At 36.1% G+C, this 21,642-nt stretch overlaps 3 protein-coding genes across 4 annotated transcripts; 2 read left to right on the top strand and 1 right to left on the bottom strand.

The window, feature by feature from the left end:
• Positions 1 to 15: 15 nt before the first annotated feature.
• Positions 16 to 3,189, top strand: LOC125581776. The gene is made up of 4 exons (XM_048747758.1): positions 16 to 260; positions 362 to 2,558; positions 2,644 to 2,766; positions 2,831 to 3,189. The coding sequence occupies exons 2-4, from the start codon at positions 2,028 to 2,030 to the stop codon at positions 2,984 to 2,986; spliced, it is 810 nt and encodes a 269-aa protein (XP_048603715.1). The 5' UTR covers positions 16 to 260; positions 362 to 2,027; the 3' UTR covers positions 2,987 to 3,189.
• Positions 3,190 to 17,103: 13,914 nt separating this feature from the next.
• BNAC02G28900D lies at positions 17,104 to 18,632 on the top strand. Of its 2 annotated transcripts, none has more exons than XM_013837477.3 (3): positions 17,104 to 17,266; positions 17,591 to 18,145; positions 18,222 to 18,632. In XM_013837477.3, exons 2-3 carry the CDS (start codon positions 17,608 to 17,610, stop codon positions 18,431 to 18,433), a joined length of 750 nt encoding a protein of 249 aa, XP_013692931.1. In that variant the 5' UTR covers positions 17,104 to 17,266; positions 17,591 to 17,607; the 3' UTR covers positions 18,434 to 18,632. The 2 variants fall into 2 exon arrangements, with proteins under 2 accessions (XP_013692931.1, XP_013692932.1); XM_013837478.3 differs by having other exon boundaries at positions 17,107 to 17,266; positions 17,591 to 18,139.
• A 1-nt stretch (position 18,633) lies between these two features.
• LOC106396961 (transcription initiation factor IIE subunit beta-like) lies at positions 18,634 to 20,375 on the bottom strand. The gene is made up of 5 exons (XM_013837476.3): positions 20,156 to 20,375; positions 19,653 to 19,907; positions 19,439 to 19,570; positions 19,261 to 19,377; positions 18,634 to 19,173 (listed from the first exon to the last, which is right to left on the bottom strand). Exons 2-5 carry the CDS (start codon positions 19,902 to 19,904, stop codon positions 18,820 to 18,822), a joined length of 855 nt encoding a protein of 284 aa, XP_013692930.1. The 5' UTR covers positions 19,905 to 19,907; positions 20,156 to 20,375; the 3' UTR covers positions 18,634 to 18,819.
• Between the last annotated feature and the right edge of the window lie 1,267 nt (positions 20,376 to 21,642).

The raw sequence follows: 21,642 nt of genomic DNA, 5'->3' as shown, positions 1-21,642 counted from the left end.
ACCCTTCCAACTTGAAAATTAAGTCAAGTAAAAATTTCCAAAGCCGACATAGCTTAGAATGATGAACCCTAGTTTGCAAAAGAGAAGGGTTTTGAGTTTCGCTTGGTTCTTGTGAGAACTTGAGAGAGACTGAGTTTGAGAGGGGGTGAGTTTGAATCTAGTGCGAGAGTTGAAAACGAGAAGCCTAGTAGTTCCTGCGGGTTTGAAAACGAAAAGTGAAAGTGAAAGAGTTGATTCAGTGGTCGCTGGAAGATGAACAGGTAAGTTTGGCTTGCTTATATCTCAAATTTATATGGAATTTTGTGATTTATTATTGGTTTGATTATGTGTGTTTGATGGGTTTGAATTTTTTTGTAAACAGAAAAATTCATATTCGTTTACACGTTGGAGGATACTGGGCAGCAGATGGAACATACAATGGTGGTGGAACAAGATGTTGTAGGATTGATTTTGTGGAATCAACTTTCGGAATGCTTAAAAGTATGATCGCAAGTGGCGGCTTTCCAGAGAACATGGATAAATTCTCTTATTTCCAGTCTGGAATAGTAGATCAGAGTAGGAAGGATGTATGTTGTGATACAGATGTGGTGGAGATGGTGAACACCACAACTGAACTGTAAAGCATAAATATTTTTGTTGTAAGAGGTGATGATCCTTATCTCGATGATGTTCTTATTGGAGGAGATAAAGAGGAAGAAGAACCGAAGAGTGATGATGAATGGACTGACTTTTACAAGGATGATTATGTTGAAAGTGAAGACTCAGATGATGATGAAGGCAAAGTTGAGTTTCTAGTTGGCCAAGAATTTATTTCACAAGCTAAATGTACAGAGACAATAGAAAAGTATTCAGTGAAAGAGAGGGTCAATATCCGTTTTCAGAGATCAGAGAGGAAGAAAGTAGCAGCAGAGTGTGTAGCTGATGGATGCTCATGAAGGCTATATGCATCGATCAATAGTAGATCACCTAATATGGTTGTTAGATCATACAAAGGAACTCATTCTTGCTACCCTACAGGAACTGTTACTCTCTACACTGCTCCAAAGATAGCTGTTGATTTTCTAAACGAGTGTAGGACAAACCCGAACCTTAAAGCTGACCAGATAATGCAGCGGTTGGCTCTTAAAGGTCTTCGTGTTCCTAAGACAAAATGTCAGAGTGCAAGGCAAATGATGTTGCACATATCAGTGATGAGTATGTTGAGCAGTTTACAAGGATGTATGACTATGTCGAAGAACTCAAGAAGACAAATCCTGGCTCGACAGTAATATTAGGTACAAAAGAGAGAATTTTTGAGACGTTTTATACTTGTTTCGAGTCTCAAAAAGTTGGTTGGAAGAGTGCTTGTCGGCGTATCATTCACTTGGATGGAACATTCTTAAAAGGGCGAATGAAAGGGCAATTATTGACTGCAGTAGGAAGGGATCCAAATGACCAAATGTTCATCATTGCTTGGGCTCTTGTTCCTGTGGAAAACAAGGTGTATTGGGAGTGGTTCATGGAGTTACTGCGAGAATAATTAGGTTTAGATCTTGGAAATGGATTAGCATTATCTTCAGACCAGCAAAAAGGTTTGATACATGCCATCAAAAACGTGCTTCCTTATGCGGAGCATAGAATGTGTGCGAGGCATATCTTTGCCAACTTGAAGAAAAGGCACGGCTCAGCTGATCCTCTACATAAGCTATTTTGGAAGTGTGCAAGAGCTTACAATAAGCATGTCTTTGAGAAAAATCTAGAGAAGATGAAAACCGTTAAAATTGATGCTTATGAGCAAGTGAAAAAGAGCGTGAATTCAAACTGGTCTAGGTATGTATGTTCTCTTAATAATATATGTATATTTTGGCTAGTTTTGTATCTTTTGGCGGTAATGCATCTTGTCATTGTTGTTTTGCAAGGCATTTTTCAGTGACGTTACAAAGTCGCCAGCTGTTGAAAACAATATTAGCGAGTCTTACAATGCTATCTTGAAACAAGCTCGTCGAAAACCAATCATTGCATTGCTTGAAGACATTAGGAGGCATATTATGTCAAGCAACAATGTGAAGATCAATGAGATGAATAATGCTAAAGGCTTGATCACACCAAAAGCGTTAGCTATCATAGAAAAGCGCAAGAGGAGTCTGAAGTGGTGTCATCCATATCCAAATGGCAGAGGCATCTACGAGGTTGATCATGGAAGAAACAAGTATGTTGTGCGAGTAAGAGACTGTGTTTCCTGCACTTGTCGGGCCTATGACGTAAGTGGCATTCCTTACTGCCACATAATGTCTGCAATGTACGATGTATTCAAAGACACAAAGTTGTCAGAGACCGTGGTATCGGATTGGTATTCTATTGAGAAGTGGAAGCTCTGTTACAGATCACTTATTTTTCCTGTCAATGGCATGGAGTTATGGGATAAACATTATGATGTAGTTGTCATGCCTCCTCCTGATAGAATCATGCCGGGCAGACCAAAAAAGAATGACAGAATCCGTGATCCGAGTGAAAAAGACCGTTGTAAAGCAAGTCAAATCCAAAATGAAAACCTTGAGCCAACAGAAAAGATTATTGTGGTAAGTTTGTCTTCTTGTTTTGGTTAATATATTTTCTTCAGTGTGGCATGTTCTATGATTTCTTGAACATCATTTTTTTTTACAGAAATGTTCTAATTGTGGAGCTCCCGGACATAACAAAAGAACGTGCAAGGAAGCACCAGTCAATCCGCCTAACCCACCAAAACCAGCTCCGGAATTTCCTTCCTTTCATGCCAACGTTATAATGGTAATCTCAATCCGCCTAAGTCATTTCTCTTTTATTGCTTCACTTGACTCATTTTTTTTTGTAGACATGTAGTAACTGTTGTCAAACTGGACACAACAAGCGAAAATGTAAAGTAGCCTCGGTGTCTAAGCCCCCTAACATGCCACAAGGAAGACCATCCAAGAAACCGAAGACTTCAATGCCATCTACTGAAGTCGGCCCTACTGGAGAGACTTTATAAATTAGCTGATTTGATGTTAGGATTATCTCAGCTTAAGGTCACTATGTTTTGATGTTTCATTTTTCACGGCTTAAGGTGTTATATCCTTCTTTTGGTGTTTTAAATTACCTCTGGTTAAGGTCATACGAACCATGTTACTCTTCTTCCCAACTCATCAAATGTTTACATTTTATTCAGCAAAGTAAACGAATAATATATATCTATCGTGTCTTTGGCTACTTTTCTTTTTTAACTAGAAATCATGTTCGTCATGTGCTCTAAACGACGAGGAAAGATCATCCTTCTCCAAGGTTTTAACTTGATCTCTGTCACACCATATAATTCATATACTCTTAACTCTTAATCCAAACTTCTAGAATTTAAAGAGAATTACACTTAAAACAACATGGTCATTAAAACGTTTATGTGTGTGTGTTTTTCTACTTAAGAACATACTCAACGGCTCGAGCGTTCCCAAGGAGATTATGACTCTTGTGTTCCAAGTCAAAGGTTTACTGAAACAATCTGACAAATGAAGAAACTCGTGTAGTGAGCCATTCCTGTGTCGAGCTCTGTAGCAGCACAAGTCGAAGTGGTTTGTTTAGCGTTGAGCTTGTTGGCGAACTCAGTACCGTTAAAAGACATCACACGCCATGAAACCGAATGCTTTAGTCCCTTCTACCTGTGATTGATAATAAAGCTCTTCTTGATCCAGTTACTTTTCTTACAAGTTAGGGACGTAAAATATGTCTTATATTACTTCTGTATTTTTATGATTTAATTAATAACTTGAAGACAAAATGACAAAATGTAAGCACATGACTCCAATTAAAGCACAATATGACTAGATGATACCAACAGCAACAATAAGCGACACCAAAAAAGTACGAATCTTAACACCACAAACAACAACAATTATACCAAAAGAAACCAACAACACTTCTAACACTTAGCTCTAACACTCTCCAACCCGACATCAATAATCTCGCTTATGTCTTTTCATATCAAGAAAGTCTTGCTTCAGCTCCATCAATTATTTCTTTACCGGCCATGTTTGTTTCATAAACGTCGCGTCCATTGAAAGCTGCTCGAATCAGTTAACCGCTTCACCCTAAAACTTTTGATTTGGGGATTTTAGAACGAGAAGAAGAAGAAATAAAAAAGCTTTAACGTTTTTTTTCATAAATGAACCACTGCGTTTTGCACTTAACAGACAATTCACGGCTTTTAACATCGCTATTGACGGAGGGTTCGAATCGTTAAGGAAAGTGGCTTGAGGGGTTTATTCATTGAATCATTAATTGAGGGGTTTTAACCGGGGGGGGGGGGTGTTTACCTTAAAAATCCAAACATTTTCAACTATTTTTATCACACTAATGTATATCTAATTTTGTATCAAATTTTGGTTTAGTAATTGAGTAATTCGGTACCTATTTGGGATTGGGTCAAGTTATTGAAGAGCAACTAAGAGAAAATGAGAATTCTAAAATGATGAGAAGAAACAAACCCTAAAATATTTAAACAGCAAAGAGTCATTTTTTCAGATGTTAAATATGAGGAAATTTTAACATCTCTCATTTCTCTGCCCCTGAGTAAGTTAGTAGTATTCCTCGAGTACACATGCTTATTGTAATCTTCCACCTTTTTTTGTACGCTTCCATTAACTTCGCAACTTCTCCACTATAAACTTGCTTCTTTTCTTCATTGAGTTCCTGTTCAGAATATTTAACCATAAAGTAACACATTAGTTTCATAATTAACAAACCGGAAAATTCCTTAAAAATACATAGACTAAATTCCCTTTGCTAAAATGATACACGAACTATTTAGGCTTCCCAATTAATACACAAACTAAATTTCGTTACCCATAAAATACATGAACTTTAGAATTTCACACCTCAATTTTGACGGTGTTAACTATGTTTAACTGAGAATTCAGACGACGTTAATTTTCTAATTAGACACGTGCTTGAGCCGTGAAAAGCTTGGGTATCTTCATAAAATTCCCAAATCGATTGAGAACAAACCCTAATTTCATCTAGCCCCAAATTGATTAAGAACCCTAATTTATTCTGAATTCTCTTCTTCTCGAAACTGTGTTCTTCTTCTTATGTCGCTTTGATTTCCATGTTTTCAGAGAGACAAAGAAGATGAGGTGATTTCGTTTTCTCGAAATTGTGGTTTTTTGACTCTTTTCTTCATGTCGCTTTGAATTTGCTTTTGATTCTAATTTCTTACTTTGATTGTAGAGAACAAGGGGTAATGAAGGTTTCTCTACACTATGGAGGCATAATGGAGCACAAAGATAACATTTTTTTTCTATCGAGGAGGATTTGTCAACAAAGATATTGTTATTGATCCGGATTACATGACATGGTCAATGTTTGAAGGTTTCTGTGAAGACAATGGGTCAAGTGGGTCGGTAAAACATGTTTGGTACAAGCTTCCACAAGAAACTATGGATTTGGTGAGAGCGATTTCCGAACTCACTTAAGATGCGTCTATTAATTAGATGTGTAGTGAAGCTATGAAAGTAGGTGGGGTCGATATTTACATTGAGCAAAACAGAGGTGAAGAAGAAAGGGTTGATGAAGAAGTACAGAAGGATGGTGAAGAAGAAAGAGGTGAAGAAGACAGAGGCGAAGAAGACAGAAGCGAAGAAGACAGAGATGAATAAGGCATAGATGGAGAACAGTCAAATGCTGGTGATGAGGCAGAGGAAGAAATCATCGAAGAAGGAGGAGAAGATATTCCATTTCAGTCACTCTTTGGGGATATTCGTGATGAAGAAGTTAGAGGTGAAACTAATGATGATGAAGAAGTTAGAGGTGGAGCTAATGATGATGAAGAAGAAGAATCTGAGAGACAGTTAAGGGATGATGAACATCTGGCTCCTGCTGCTGACAGTGACGATGAATGGGAATACTTCAATCGACAGAAAAATGTCATTTCGAGAACAAGATACAGCAATGAGAAGCCTCATTACCTGTGGTTAATGCAGTCATTCAAGAGTGGAGAAGAGTTCAAAGAACAACTGTTGCACTATGTTCTGAAGACAAACTACGATGTGAAGCTATGTAAATGGGATAAAACAAAGTTACGAGCACAAAAGACAAATGCACGTGGAAGATTTATTTCTCAGTTGGGAAGCCAAAGGGGAAGTAGATGGTGAAATCTTATGTAGATGGACATAACCATATGAAGAATAGCAAAGCAAGGATGTTGAAGCAGGGTACAATTGCAAGGTTGTATAAGGATAAAGCAAATAAAAGGCCTTGTATTAAGTGGACTGACATCAAGGATGAGATAATGATGAGGTACAATCTCTCAGTTTCTAAAAGGATATGCACGAAAGCAAGAAGAATGGCTCTAGATTTGGTTATAGAAACCCAGAGGGAACAATTCGCCAAACTGTGGGATTACGAGAAGGAGCTTCAGCGTTCATTTGATAATATGAAGACTGAGATTGTTACTATTCCTCGTGAAGATGGTAAGTTTGTATTTGATAGATTCTACAATTGCTTTGAGTATCTTAAGAACACATGGAAGCGTTGTTGCCGGCCTATTATAGGACTTGATGGGGCGTTTATGAGATGGGAGTTAAAAGGTGAGATTCTTGCAGCTGTTGGACGAGATGCGGATAATAGGATTTATCCTATTGCGTGGAAAATAGTTAGAGTCGAAGATAATGCCTCATGGATTTGGTTTGTTGATAAGTTGAAGTCTGATTTGGATTTGGGGTTAGGAAATGGATTCACTATCATATCTGACAAGCAGAAATGTTTGATAAATGTTGTTGCAGACCTTCTTCCCGGCGCAGAGCATAGACATTGTGCTAGACATATTTTTGCAAATTGAAAGAAGGTTTATGGACAGTCAGAGTATGAGGATTACTTCTGGGAAATTGCATACAGCGTCACTCAAGGTGATTATAAGTACAATCTGCACGCTTTAGAAGTGTTCGATGCAGCAGCACATGAGGACTTGCTGAAAACAGAATCGAAGACATGGTGTAGAGCGTTTTTCAGTCCATATGCACGATGCGAGGATGTGTGTAAACCACTCGGAAAGCTTCAATAGAACAATCATGGAAGCTCGTAAGTTGCCATTGATTAACATGCTTGAGGAGATTACGAGACTTGCAATGAAGCGTAACTCTCGAAGGCGTGACAAAACAAGTGGTTGTTCAACTCCATTTCCACCAAACATCATGGAGATTTTTTTAGCAAAACCGCAAAGCAAGTAAACACTGCACAGTCATTAAAAGTAGTGAAAGCTTATATGAAGTCACTGAGTTTGACTGTAGCTACGAGGTATGTCTTCCACAAAAACATTGTGCTTGTAATCGATGGGACATCACATGAATACCTTGCCAGCATGCTATTTATGTCATCAATGAGCATAACAAGGAACCTGAAGAGTGAGTACCTTAACTTCTCTCTCGTTTGTATTATGGGATTTGTTTGTGTTATATATGTTCTAACTCTCTCTCTCTCTCTCTCTCTCTCTCTCTCTCTCTCTCTCTCTCTCTCTCTCTCTCTCTCTCTCTCTCTCTCTCTCTCTCTCTCTCTCTCTCTCTCTCTCTCTCTCTCTCTCTCTCTCTCTCTCTCTCTCTCTCTCTCTCTCTCTCTCTCTCTCTCTCGTTTGTAGCTATGTTGATAGTTACTATCTGACATCAAGGTGGCAAGACACTTATGAAAACAACATAAAACCTGTCAACGGTGAGAGATTGTGGGAGAAGACAGGTAAAAAAAGCTACACAAATCCCTGAAAAAAAGGAAAATGCCAGGACGTCCAAAAAATTATGATAGGATCAAGGAGGCACGTCAGTCAAAGACAAATCCAATAAAGGTCACAAGAGAAGGAAGAAGGATGACATGTAGCAACTGTAAGCAAACATGAACTTCTTCTTATAGAATGACCTTGCACCTGAACTCGACCCTTCACTCTTAGCCATCGGTTTGGTGATTTCTGAGAAAAAAAAAGAGAAGAACGAAATTAGGGTTTGTTCTCAATCGATTTGGGGATTTTTTGAAAGAACCGAGTTTTTAACAGCTTAAGCACGTGTTCAGTTAAGGTATAACTGCGTCTTAATTCTCTGTTAAACATAGTTAACGCCGTCAAAATTGAGGTATGAAACCTCTGAAATTCAAAAATTCATGTATTTTATGGGTAACACAATTTAGTATGTGTATTAATTGGGGAGCCCAAATAGTTCGTGTATTATTTTAGCAAAAGAAATTTAGTCCGTGTATTTTTAAGGAATTTTCTCTTAACAAACATTTATCATTAAATTTGGCATATACTTCGTTGTATATACCTTCCAATTCAAGGAAATGTGTGCGGTAAGAATTGAATTGTTGATCTCAGGATGCGTTTTTGACGAGCTCTTTCTTGTGTCTGTGCTGTAAAAATTACTTTTACAAAACTGTTAATAACACATTCCAGACTCGAAAATCATATTCAAATCTATTTGTTTTGTGTGTTTCCAAGTTTAGTACCACTCTACCAGAAGAAAAATAATGAAGAAGAGGCTTCTTTGGTTTGTTAGGATCAACATTCTCTTTCTTTTTGTTCTTCGTCGTTTCTTTCTTCTTCTACAATAAACATGTGTTATTAGTGAATGACATAACCCAAAACTTTTTCTTACTATTAGGCTTAGCTAAAGGGCATGTGAAGTAAGTTATAAACCTTTATGATGTTTTGATGAGGCCATAGAAAATGAGGTTCCAATTGTACTACGAGGCCCAACTACCCGATCCGGAACTAGAGTCCTAAGAGAAGGACTCAACCAAGCCGTCCAAGAACTCATGGTTTAATTTAAGGTTAAAGATCAAAATGGCCAAACCAAAGAGGACCAAGACCGACCATACAATATGCAAGATGGTCCAAACATTTATTCTGCCAACTATCAAAAGGAAGATGGACTTACTATATTTACCATCTTTCCACATAAGTGAAACGTGCACCTTGAGCTGAGCCAACACTCTACACTTCACCATGTCCAGGTTCAATCTCGGCTCCACCAAAAAGGCTAGTCAACCTTCCCCAAATGTAAGACGCGTCTAACGCAAGGCAAGGAAATATTTTCAGTACTTTGATAACTTGACTAACCGGTTTCTCTTTTTGTTTACTTAGTTGCTTTGTCTAAGTTCAATTCAAATAAAAAAGCATATGTTTAGCCTCGTCTTAGGTTCCAGAAATCGAGTCTTTTGTATTGCATTTGATTCAATTCCCTTTGAAGGCAAAACTGCATTGGATGAGTATATAAGTTTCATATGATAAGTCTTGTATTTTTACCGAAAAATCAATAAAGAAGAACCTTTTTGGCTAAGAAAATAAATAAGTCTTTTGAGTGTTTGTGAGAATCAATACTCGAGAATAACTCGACTTATCAAAGTTCAAATCCGTAGAACTTTGTGGCATCCTTGTTCCACTCACCTTCGTCCATTCCACCACCGACCAAGCTTGAGAGAGTTAAACAACCAGCAAGCCACATTTCACCACCATCCACCCGATCATCTTCTGCTCAGGTAGAGAGTGCCACACATCCAGCAATCTTGATTATCTCTCTCCTGATTCTCGCTCTTTGGCCTTCGCCCATCACATCATCTATTGACCGTCCAACCACCATCGTATCAACCACCCAACTATCCCTTCCACCATTCTATCATATTCATCCTCATTATTCTTATTTTTATTTTCTCTATCATCTCGTTCCTATTTTTTTTTCAGGTTCATATTGTACGACCAACCTTCTTCCAGCCTTTAACGACCACCATTTGGTCGACTAGAATAAAAACTTTGTTGACCCTGAGATCGAACGAGATTGCATGCCTACATCAGTTTGGTATCAAAGCCAGAAGGCTTCTGAAACAGGTTGATGTTGCAGTAAGATCAGTCATAGAGACATAAACAGCTAAAATCACTCAAAAATGTATTGTCTACGAGAATGAACCGGAAATGTTGAGAAAATAATTTTGCATACACCATGCCAACTTAAACAACGATGCATCAGAATAAACTTTTTATACTTCTTCGTGGAAAGTTAATAAAGCATTTTCTATACAGACAAGAATTATTCGAAAAAACATTATCTCGAAATGATTTAATGAGAACATTAGAAAACTAAACAGTGTTTTATGAAACTAAATTTGGCAAGTTTAGTTAGGCTAACAAAATTCGAACTCATAATAATCTAGCGAGATTAGCTTAGGCAACCAAATTATTTAGACTGAACTGATTTTGCTACAACAATGCTCTGTTTTCTCCAGTGTTTATTATATTTGCTCTGTTTTTTTTGTTAAGTTTGGTAGAGGCTGATCAATTTGTCCCAATTTAGGTCTCACTTTTGAAACATTTTTTATTGATAAATAAATTACATTTCAGCAAAAAAAAAAAAATTGAACTGATCTTGTAATGGTTCCAATTAAAATCGGTTTAGTTGAGCTAATTTTCCATCACACATGTGAGCAAGTTCTTATAATCTAATCTTATGTGGAATTGAGTCATATTTGACTTATCAATACGTGTATATTTTTAAACCAATCAAATTATAATGTTTATTTGTTCGTATTCTCAATTAATAGCATGATTATTTATCATTTTTGTTTCTGTTTTGTTTTTTAATTAAAAGTTTCTTAAAAATAAGGAGAAGACCGCCCTGGGCATCCGGGTCTTCGGGTCGGGTTCGGGTCGGATATTGTCGGGTTCGGGTCCTAGCAATTTAGACCCATATAGATACCTATAACTTTTCGGGTCGGTTCCGGGTCGGATCTTGTCGGGTCCGGGTCAGTTTGGGTCTATAATTTCAATACCCGTAAAATACCCAAAATTTTCGGGTATATTTCGGATCCGGGTCGGTTCGGGTATTTAGGACCCGAAATAGACTCGAAATACCCGAACTGGATCCGAAAACTCTAAAAATACCCGAAGAACCGCAAAAATACCCAAAAATTTATCCAAAATCAGATCCGAAAACCCAAAACATACCCGAATTTTACCTGAATACCCAAATTATATTTTCTAAAAATCTAAAATTTCACCAAAAACCTACAATTATACCCGAAAATCCAAACCCGAAACTTTTAAAAAAATCCGAAATACCAAAAATATACCCAGTCACCCAAATATACCTAGTATATATAATTATTTGCGGGTACTTCGGGTACCCGAACGGATCTCGAGTAGGACCCGAACCCGAACCGAGACCCGCGGGTCCAAAAAAAAAGACCCAATAGGTACTTAGCATGGACCCGGACCCGAACCTGTATTTTCGGGTCGGTTCCGGTTCGGGTCTTCGGGTCCGGGTAAAATGCCCAGGCCTAGACCGCCCCACCTCTCTGCTGCAGTCTCGAATTTCTCTTATAGTTTTGGGCTATTGGACAGGCCCAATGTAGCCCAGAAAAAGAAGGAAAAACATTTAATTAATAGTTTAATCATCCTTGGACGAGCATACACGAAAGGCAAGGATTTAAGTTAATCTAAGACATTAAACAACAAATTAATCTGTGTTATGAAATAACTTATAAATTATAGTATCGAGAAATTTAAATAAGAGTAGAATTTAATACCCGTAGGAAGCAAATAACACTAATATGAGGGAGAGAGTTTATTATAAGGAAGAAGAAGAAGATGTAATGGTTCTTTGATTATAAACTCTTGTTCTTGTTTATGGTGTACAAAAGAGTGAGATGAGTGATGGTATTTATAGTGAACAACAATACATAAAATAACAAAGATAGTGCTTAATTTGGTAAATGAGTGGGTGATCATAGTGTTTGATGAGTAGATGATCATAGTGCTTGAGTTGGTAAAGGAGTGGATGATCATAGTGCTTGAGTTTGGTAAAGAAGTGGATGATCATTTCAATGCTTAATTTATAACACTCCCCCTTGATCATCCATCTTGTATTACGTGGTGCCTCGTTAAAAACCTAGTCATGGAAAACCCAATGGGAAAAACCGTAGTAAAAGTAAAAAGAGTACAACTACGTAAGCTCCCCCTCGAATGAGTAGTCATAGAACCTTTAGAACAATGATAGATTTTCATCTCTCAAATTGTAACATTCTCTTTGGTTGTCTATCTTTTGTATGTTCTTTGTTGCCTCGTTAAAACCTTGTCATGGAAAAACCCAATGGGATAAAAAAAACCATGATAAGGAAAAAGAGTACAACCACACTTACTATCATATTTCTTTCCCTGGAAACAATATCTTCAGGATATGCATTCCAATCAACTCTCTTCAGAGAATTAAGCTTAAGAGAATAAACTCTATTCATTTCTATTATGATATCTAGGGCCTTTAGACTTCTTGTCCATAATTCTCTTTTGACTTAGACAATAGTTTATTGGTCTATTTGGATTTCAAACCAAATTTCTTACATATAATCGTATAGAAATTCGTCTCGTACATACGAATTATTCATTTGTAACTATAGAAGTTACTATTATGATTTTCTTTCTTTTCATATGAAATTACATCTTTCAGTAATGAAAAAGATTAATAATTTTCTTAAATAACACTCTTACGTATGGTATTTCAGGACCAAACATATACGAGCGTCTTAAATAAAATACTTTAAGGATCTTTATGATAACATCTCAGTTTTAGATCTCCAGTTTAGAATACATAAAAACAATATAGTATTGTCAAGAGTTTTCTTTCAAAATATAATTTTTCTATAACTCTTCAGGAGTTTTGATTATATTCAAATCATGATTCTATTGATTTATAATCTCTTGATAAATACAAATGGATACATTTGTTAACCTTATAATATTTCATATATTCCATAAAATAGTTTGTTTCAATTCGATCGAATATGCAGAGTTCCCGGGAACATGATTTTGATATCATCAATCCTTCATGGATTATACTTTCAGGGATTAACATTTTTCAAGTGGATTGTTTCATTCAAGTTCTTCCTTTATTACCAGACTATAAGGAACTTGAAACTAGTTGCATCTACCACATGAAATTATGTCTCTTCACAATTAATTTCATATTGATCCTTCTTTGTGTGCAACGGTTCATTTACATCTCACTTGTTTTACACCTTTTAGTGTATGGACTACTGGTCCAAATACTTCTCTATTTCACAAGAAGTTTATATCTTTGTCTATTGCATCTTTCTGATTTGGCCAATCATTTCTTTGTGTACACTTTTCAATAGACTTTCTTTCATGATCCTCTTTCTCATTTATTATATCAACTGCTACTTTGCATGTATAATATCATCGACGTCAATTTTCTTATCGGTTCCATTTTGTTTCATACATGACATAACTTATTGAGATCTCTTCATTTGTCTCAGGTACCTGAATTTTCGTCAGTCATGTTTAATTTCTCTTCTGGAGATCATACAAAACTATATTGCCTCGTTTTGACCATTATCAATATATGCTCCTTTTCATTTACGAGGATTTATCTTGGGAACCAATCTGTCTACCACGCTGCAGGCGTGACTAGCAGTTTGATATTGTTCTTGTAGAACATTTATTCTTATTGGAGCATTTACAGCTGGTATATGTGACTTGATCACTATATTTATATGGGTCGTGTCTGGCAACTGCTTTAGTAAGTTTTGAAATGAATTATCTTTTGGACTTCTATTTCACATTGTGTTTAGCCCGAGGATCAATGATAATTCATTTCAACTTATTTTCTTTTCCAGCTGTTTATTTTCTCCCCCTTATGTTGGAAGTACTAACTCACTTTTAGAATTCATGTATAGCCTTACTTATATTTTTCGGGGATGGCTCTGGATTCTTAAGTGTCAATAGAGATTTATATCCAACATATATTTCCAACCTCATTTGAAAACACATCTTCATTTGAAGCTCTGTGGCGGAGCAACATCCAACATTCTTAGATGAAAATGATTGGTTTCTGATTCTATACCAATGATGGGGAGAACTAGTGAATATTTATTGGCTTGATGCGATCCAGTGTTGCTCAAAATGTTTAGCACTTATCTCAGTGAATGTGCTATAGTCGTTAAAGACTTTAAGAAGTGAATTCACCAATATTATAAAAATGCATAGTGGGTGATCAGTCCACTAACATCTTCGTTATTTATGCCAATATCTTATTTTGGCTGGTGAAAACCATATTACCCTTTTATCTTATGGGTAAGCAACATATGTCAAATCATTCGGAAGAATCTTCTGGTTCCTATGCATATGACCTTTAAGTATATATTCGCATTATTAATGAACCAAAATGGTCTAACTGATTCATGCCAAATGTAAACTTCTAGTTTACTATACATTTATCTTCATTATACTAATCTTTGTGTAGTACAATATATAAGAGGCTGTAGATATTTTCTCTAAAATACTTATACTGCTTTGAGAATTATTTCTGATTGAAATGTATATATCATTTCGTTTGCTTATTGTCTCAACATAAGTGTCTCAAAATCTCATGGATTTACTTTGAGAAAAATTCATCAATCTTAGTTTTAGTGTAAACATAATCTTCTGGATGTTTGACTTATCATAAAAAGTGAGATTCTTTAACTCTTCCCCTCGAGATGATAATACTACAGGTTTATCAATCTCGAATGTATCTCATTTTCTTAATCAACAACATATCCTACATGGGTTATGTATTTTTCGTAGATCCTTTTAACTTTTGATACTTATAAAAATACAATACCTTAAGAACTTTAAATTGCATTCTTAAGAACTTTAAATTGAATTTTTATGTGCAGTAATACTATGTACACTTCTGGAGCATCATATATATCCTCTTTTTAAGCATTCTATAAGTTTTTACTACCTTGTATTGTACACACAATAAATTTTCTTTCATCTTCAGATGAATTCATAATTTCTTTTCTTTATTACCATGTTTATTTTCTCAACTTTAAGTGAGAGTATGAGTTCTATAAAGAAACTCTTTGGACCTTGACCTCATTTATGCTCACGTCTAAAACCACTATTTATGAGTTTTTTTAATGTCATATTCTCTTCAGGAGAATGAATCATAATCAACTAGACGTGATTTATCAATAGATATTTTTCAATATATATGCATCATAAAAAATTTCTTGAAGAAATTTTACTTTTAAACTTAACATCCATAGTTGGCTTTATTTACAGACTTCAGGTCTTGTAATCTTTAAATGCAAAATACAAAATGAGCTTTAGGTAATCACTTCAGGTGATAATACCTTTTTATATATATTATCTTCCAAAACTTATGGATCTTTTAGAGTCAAGCTTTAAACTTAAAATCCTCAATATAAATGGTAATAAAATCAAAATATTTCAAATATATATAAATATGTATTAACAAAGGTGTCTTATTATATCAGAAAATAAATAAAACTTTCATAGTAATTATTATATAGACTATATTATTACTCTCATGCTTTTTAACAAAGTTTAACCTATCAATCAATTTAATGAACAAATTTATATCACTGCCAACTTCATGCAAATTGATTTATCTAATCAAGTTTGTTAAACTTGTATATAAAGCATAAAAATACTTATCTTATAAACAGAAGTATATCGGCGATGAAAGTTTCAGCTGTTCACGTTTCTGAATTGGCTGATAACTTGTACATATCTTTCCGAGAGAATACACAATCCTGAAAACTTTAAATTTTGCTCATATAAACATGGCCATTACATTAGTAAATATCAACATATAATCCAAATTCTTTTATGATATTAGACCAAAGACTAATCGACCACAAAACTAACCGATTACAAATAATTTCTTTTATGATGTTAGACCATGAATCATAAAGTATGTTTCCTTAATACCATTAAACCATGAAGCATATTAAAGTATAATAAGCAAAATTTAATTCATCAAATAACTATTATTCTTACATATAGACAAGCGTTGATATATATATATATCATCGTCTAAAATGACTATATATATATATATATATTTAGAATTTCGCAATTTTAAAATGAACCATTTATTATGAACTTCATAATTTAAAAACCGTTTACATTAATCATACAAGCAATTACAAGGAGAAGCGATGTAAAGAAAATTAAACCGATAATCATCTTAAATTCACTCGGAGTAAATTCTCCATCGAATAAACCATAAATAGAAACACAAATAAAAATGGCACATAAAAACAAAAGTGCGCGAATCATCTTTTGTGAAAAATCGGAGGAGAGCGATTTTGAAATTTTTGAGAGAAGATGAAATTTTTTGGATGATGAAATGAAGTGAAAATGAGTTGTATTTATAGATGAAAATTACTGTTCATGACCGTTGGAGAAAGGGGAAATTTTTGAAAAAAATTCTTTGTGACCGTTGGGGTTAAATCGAGTGCACCAAAAATTAGTCCGAAAATATCGTATTAAACGGTCAATCAAATCTATAAAATTTCATAAAAGTGAAAAATTATGACAATGAAATATTTATGTTATATGACAATAAATCATGCGACGGCTCAGCCGATCAATGCATAATATCAAATAAATTATACGGCGGCTCGGCCGACCAATTAATAATAAACAGAATATAAGGCGGCTCAGCCGACCAATAAATAATAAACAGGATATAAGGCGGCTCGGCCGACCAATAAATAATAAACAGGATATAAGGCGGCTCGGCCGACCAATAAATAATAAACAGGATATAAGGCGGCTCGGCCGACCAATAAATAAATTAAATTACTAGTAAATAATATAGGCGGTATTCCGGCCATTATAACATGATATAAATAATAGTAGAGGCGGTATACCGACCATTATAACAGGGTATAAATGATACAAATAAATTTTACCGAATCGCAGAGTGATCGTGCTGATAACGTGTTATGAAATAACTTATAATTTATAGTATCGAGAAATTTAAATAAGAGTAGAATTTAATACCCGTAGGAAGCAAATAACACTAATATGAGGGAGAGAGTTTATTATAAGGAAGAAGAAGAAGATGTAATGGTTCTTTGATTATAAACTCTTGTTCTTGTTTATGGTGTACAAAAGAGTGAGATGAGTGATGGTATTTATAGTGAACAACAATACATAAAATAACAAAGATAGTGCTTAATTTGGTAAATGAGTGGGTGATCATGGTGTTTGATGAGTAGATGATCATAGTGCTTGAGTTGGTAAAGGAGTGGATGATCATAGTGCTTGAGTTTGGTAAAGAAGTGGATGATCATTTCAATGCTTAATTTGTAACAATCTGAACAATACTCAAACCCTAGTTAAATCAAATACTTAACCATAAACTAATGCGTGTTTCCTATCGCATTCCCGCTTTTATTTCGTCTGCGTTTCAGAGCTTCGCTTTCTTCTGAACTAATCTGGGTAAGCTTTTCCTCTGCAAAAGTCTCTCTTTTTATATCTGGGTTTTGCATTTCGGTCAAGATTGTTGAAGAAAATGTTGTTCATCGTTCCCCTTTCTTACCGATAAAGAAACTTTCTGGGTTTTTACATTATCTCTGGAAAATTTCTTCTCAGTTGACTTCTTTTGGGGTTCAGATTGTTGAGAAATTACTGTAAACCCTTTCGAGATAAGATGGGATCTTATGTTGAGCTCTGTGAAAGAATCTGGATTCAGGGTTTTCAAGTAATTTCTGGAAACTAAAAAAAAAAGGAGTAAGCTTTTGTTTGTGTTTGTGTTTGTTCCAGGTTAAGGTTTTAAAGTCATGGCTGGAACATCGGCTTGCTCAGACAAATCAGGTAAGAACAGCAAAGGCGTGCCTTTGGCTACTGTGAAGGATGAATTCACTTCTTCCTCCAGGGGAAACAGTTGTACGAAGATAGAGTACGAATTCCTCAAGGAGAATCACGAGACTCTGAAGGTAGATTACGAGAGTCTTCAGAAAAGGGTTAAGCTTGCAGAGGAGACATATGAGGTCATGAAGAAGCTGCTTCAGAGCAAAGCTGAGGGACTGGAGGTGACCAATGCCCGCTTGGTGGAGGATTGTGCGAGGGAGAGAAGCGAGAAGGATAAGTATAGGAAAATGGAGAGTGAGAGAAAGGCCAAGATGGATGAGCTGAGGAAGAGAGAAGAGGAGCTTTTGATGGCGACTAGGAAAGGGAAAGAAGATTCGGCGGAACTGGAGAGCAAGTTTGTTGCATTAGCTGAGAGATTTTGCGTGGTTGAAGCAGATTGCTCATACTTGAAGTCGCTCTATGATGCTTCAGGGAACAATAATGCGAACAACGATGCTACAGGTATATGTATGTGTCATAATAGTGTTTTTGACTTGAGCTAGGCAACATCTTTTATCTTAAGAAGTCATTTTTTCTTTGATAGTGATAAGTGAACACAATGATCAATGCAAGAAGCAAGAAATCTTCACTCCGAGAGCTGTCACTAATCATCATTCACCGCCTTCCTCTGCTTCACCATCATCGTCAACTTCATCTTCATCTTCAGATGGCTATGACGTTGTGTTTAAGCTTCCAGCTAATTGGCCCGAGTGGGCAACCCCAAAAGGTCCCGGTGATGATTCCAGCAAGTCTTAGAAGAATGCAGAGAACGCAGATAGAAGTTGCAGACTCTTTAAAGCTAGCTAAGGGAAACTTCTTATTGCATAATTACAATCTCTCTTTTGAGGAACTATTGTTAAATCAGTTTATATTCGTAAGGGACTACAGGTGTTGACGCGTTTTGAAACTAATCAAGAGAAGGCAAAAACGTTTTGGTGTCTAATAGCCAACACTACTTGTCTTAAGTACGGATGAGTTTTCTTTTCTGCTGGAATACGTGAAAACTATTGTAAGCCCATACATCAATACAAATTGCACTTGTTCTATGTAAATCACGTCGAATAATAAGAATCAAAAACTGGGGGATGAATCCCAGTTACAGTAATCGAACCACATAATCATAAATTCCATTTATGAAGAGTTTAGTTCCGGGAACTGCTGGCATTGAGGTTCTGGAATAGCTCGGGAAGATGAGCGTTGGTGAGTTTGGTTCTCTTGCTGATCTCTTGCTTCTTCTTCTTCTGCTTGGGTTTATTCGATACGCCTTGGATCTGCGCAGCAGCTCTCCTCTGGGCAGTGTTCATCACCGGCTTCAAACCAATCTTCTGCAGCTCCTTCTCCACGTCAAGAAGGTCGCTGGGAATGTCTATGTCCCGGAACAGAGACTTGAACTCGTCATCAACCTCAATCTGCCCTTTGAAGTCGTTTGGGTACGCAATGTCCTCTTGTGAATCAGCGTTTGACAGGAACCATATGTGTTTTGAAGCTTTCAGAGCCTGCACAATAAATAATACACAAAGATAATCTTGAAAAAAAATTCATTAATAATAATAACTGTTTTGGTTTCAAGAACCCAAAAGCACCTGTAGATCATCCATGACATTGGGGTAAGCGTCTTTGAGATCAACAGCCGCAATCCCAGCAGGATATTTCTTTATCAGCGAGAGAAGCTGGTTCTTGTCTTTGACATCGTGCTTAGCCTGTGACATGATAAGGATTGTAAGAAACTTTTCAAAAGAGGAAGTAACGAATCAACCTTACTTTGTAAGAGAACCTCCTTCCGTCGTAATAAACTTTGGGATTGTTCCTCAGACTATCAAAGACAGCTTTATTGGAAAGCATATCAACATAACACCTTTCGTTAATCTGCTCCGGTGTAAAGGCTTGTCTTGTCTACAAGAGAAAGAAGACAAATTCAACTCTCCACCTCTATATATGTGAATGCTATACAAAGAAAGTGGAAGAAGCAAGAAACCTCAAAGAGAAGCTCAATGACACGCTTGATTTGAGCACCGACAGGGCCTTTCCTGATGCTGTTGATAAACTGAAGACGCTCAGTGTCGTTGGAGAATTTGACAGGAGGAGTAGGCTTGAGGCTAGGGGCAGCAGGGACAGAGGAGGGCCTGGAAGGACCAGAAGGTGCTCGGGAAGCATTGATGCTGGAGAGTGTAGATTGGCATCTTTCTTGTTGTTTCTTGAATCTGTCTAGCTGTCCCTTTAGATCCATTACCTGATTAGTGTTTACAGACAGAACATTAATCTTGAGTTCAAAAGTGTTTGCAGACAAAACTCTAGGCAAATTTACTTAGGTAGAAGCTATCTGATTTGAATCAAACGAAAAGGGGAATCAAATCATTTGATCAAAACATGATGACTTTAATCAATAAAGTTGAATTGGAGCATGATTGTGGAAACAAAATTAGGATTTGAGAATATGAGAATCAATTTACACGATCGGAATAGTGATAAGATACAAACCTTTGGAGGCGAGAAGAATCAAAGAAGGATTAGAAAACGGAACCAGACAGAGGATGATATGATAGGGAGCTTTGGTTAGTCGAATTTGAGAGAGCGAATGAGGGTGGTCGGTCTCTCTTTCTTGATTTTTATTTACCCCATCAGACGTTTTTTGTTTTTCTTATAACACAATTAAAAAATATATACTTGTATCTTTCCTTTTTTTTTTTCTTCTTCTTCTTTTCTTAAATTTAGTTTAATCTGCCTTAGAAAATTAAATTATCGTATTCGTCCGTTGCTTACTCAAAAAGTCAAATTCATTTTCTGTCCTCTAACGTATCCAAAAAAACACTTTATTTCGAAATTTTCAAAATTCTATATTTAAATTTAAAGATATCGTTCTCCAAAATCAAAACTTCAAACTTAACTTCAAAACTATTTATATTTTATATTATAGTCTTTATATTTGACATAATTACTTTAAATTCATAAAAAATTTACTAGCACATATATAATACAATAATATTAATTAGTAAAATGTTATATAAAAATATAAAATTTAAATAGTAATAACATAAGTAATATTAAAATTTAAGAAAAATACCATAACATTTCACAAAATTATTTCAGTCACGCGTAGATCCTAAAATATACACTAAGTATTTGATAGTGATCGGGAGTTTAATCTAGGAAAGATAAATGATGTAGGCAACAATATCTTTAGAACACAACGATATAATCAGATTCTAGTAGCCGAAAATGGACTTTATTGATGAGTAAGATCGAATACAATGAGTTAAACAAGATCGAATGTTACAAACGAGATCGTTCAAAGAAAGGATCTAAAACTGGATGAAAACAAGGTCGAAGTATGGGTGTAGCTCTCTCTAGGGTTTTCAACGTCTCCCTTTCTTATGCATCGATATCTTCTTATAACGGGCTACTCCCGTGATCTTCGTAACCGTTCCGCGATCTTCGATTCCCTGGATCAATCTTCTTCCTGCTTCGTCGAAGTTGGGCTTCTTTCGTGGTCGCGTGGCCCAAACCATTCGGGCCCAATTACTTAACTGACCAATATTGGGTCCAACATTGTCCCCCAGCCCTTTTGGTTTATTGGGAAACCGAAAGGGTGAGAACTGACATAACCCGACGTCGTCGCGATTCTCGGAAAGTGGGATATTACGTGCATCGGCTTGATTTGACTTGTCGGCCATTTTTTGAATTGGGCGGCTGAGATCGATAGTTTGTGGCCGGTTACAATTAAACACTTCGGGAACCGTTTTTTTCGTGTATATATATTATTCTTACTGAATATATCGTATTCTTCAACACAACGGTTCTACTTTCTCTCTCATTGTCTTCCTGTTTCGAATCTATGGCACCTGAAAAATTCGGTCCTCATATCTCGATGCGAAACATATCGAGGCCATCTATGACCTCTGGGGAGTTGATTATGCCGTCGAAATCGAACTTCCTGACGACGGCGAAACTCCAGAGACTGTGAGGCC

Source organism: Brassica napus, chromosome C2, assembly GCF_020379485.1.
Source record: "Brassica napus cultivar Da-Ae chromosome C2, Da-Ae, whole genome shotgun sequence".
NCBI classification, from domain to species: Eukaryota; Viridiplantae; Streptophyta; class Magnoliopsida; order Brassicales; family Brassicaceae; genus Brassica; species Brassica napus.
Note: the sequence above shows the minus strand (reverse complement) of the source record. Positions and strands in the feature narration are given on the sequence as shown.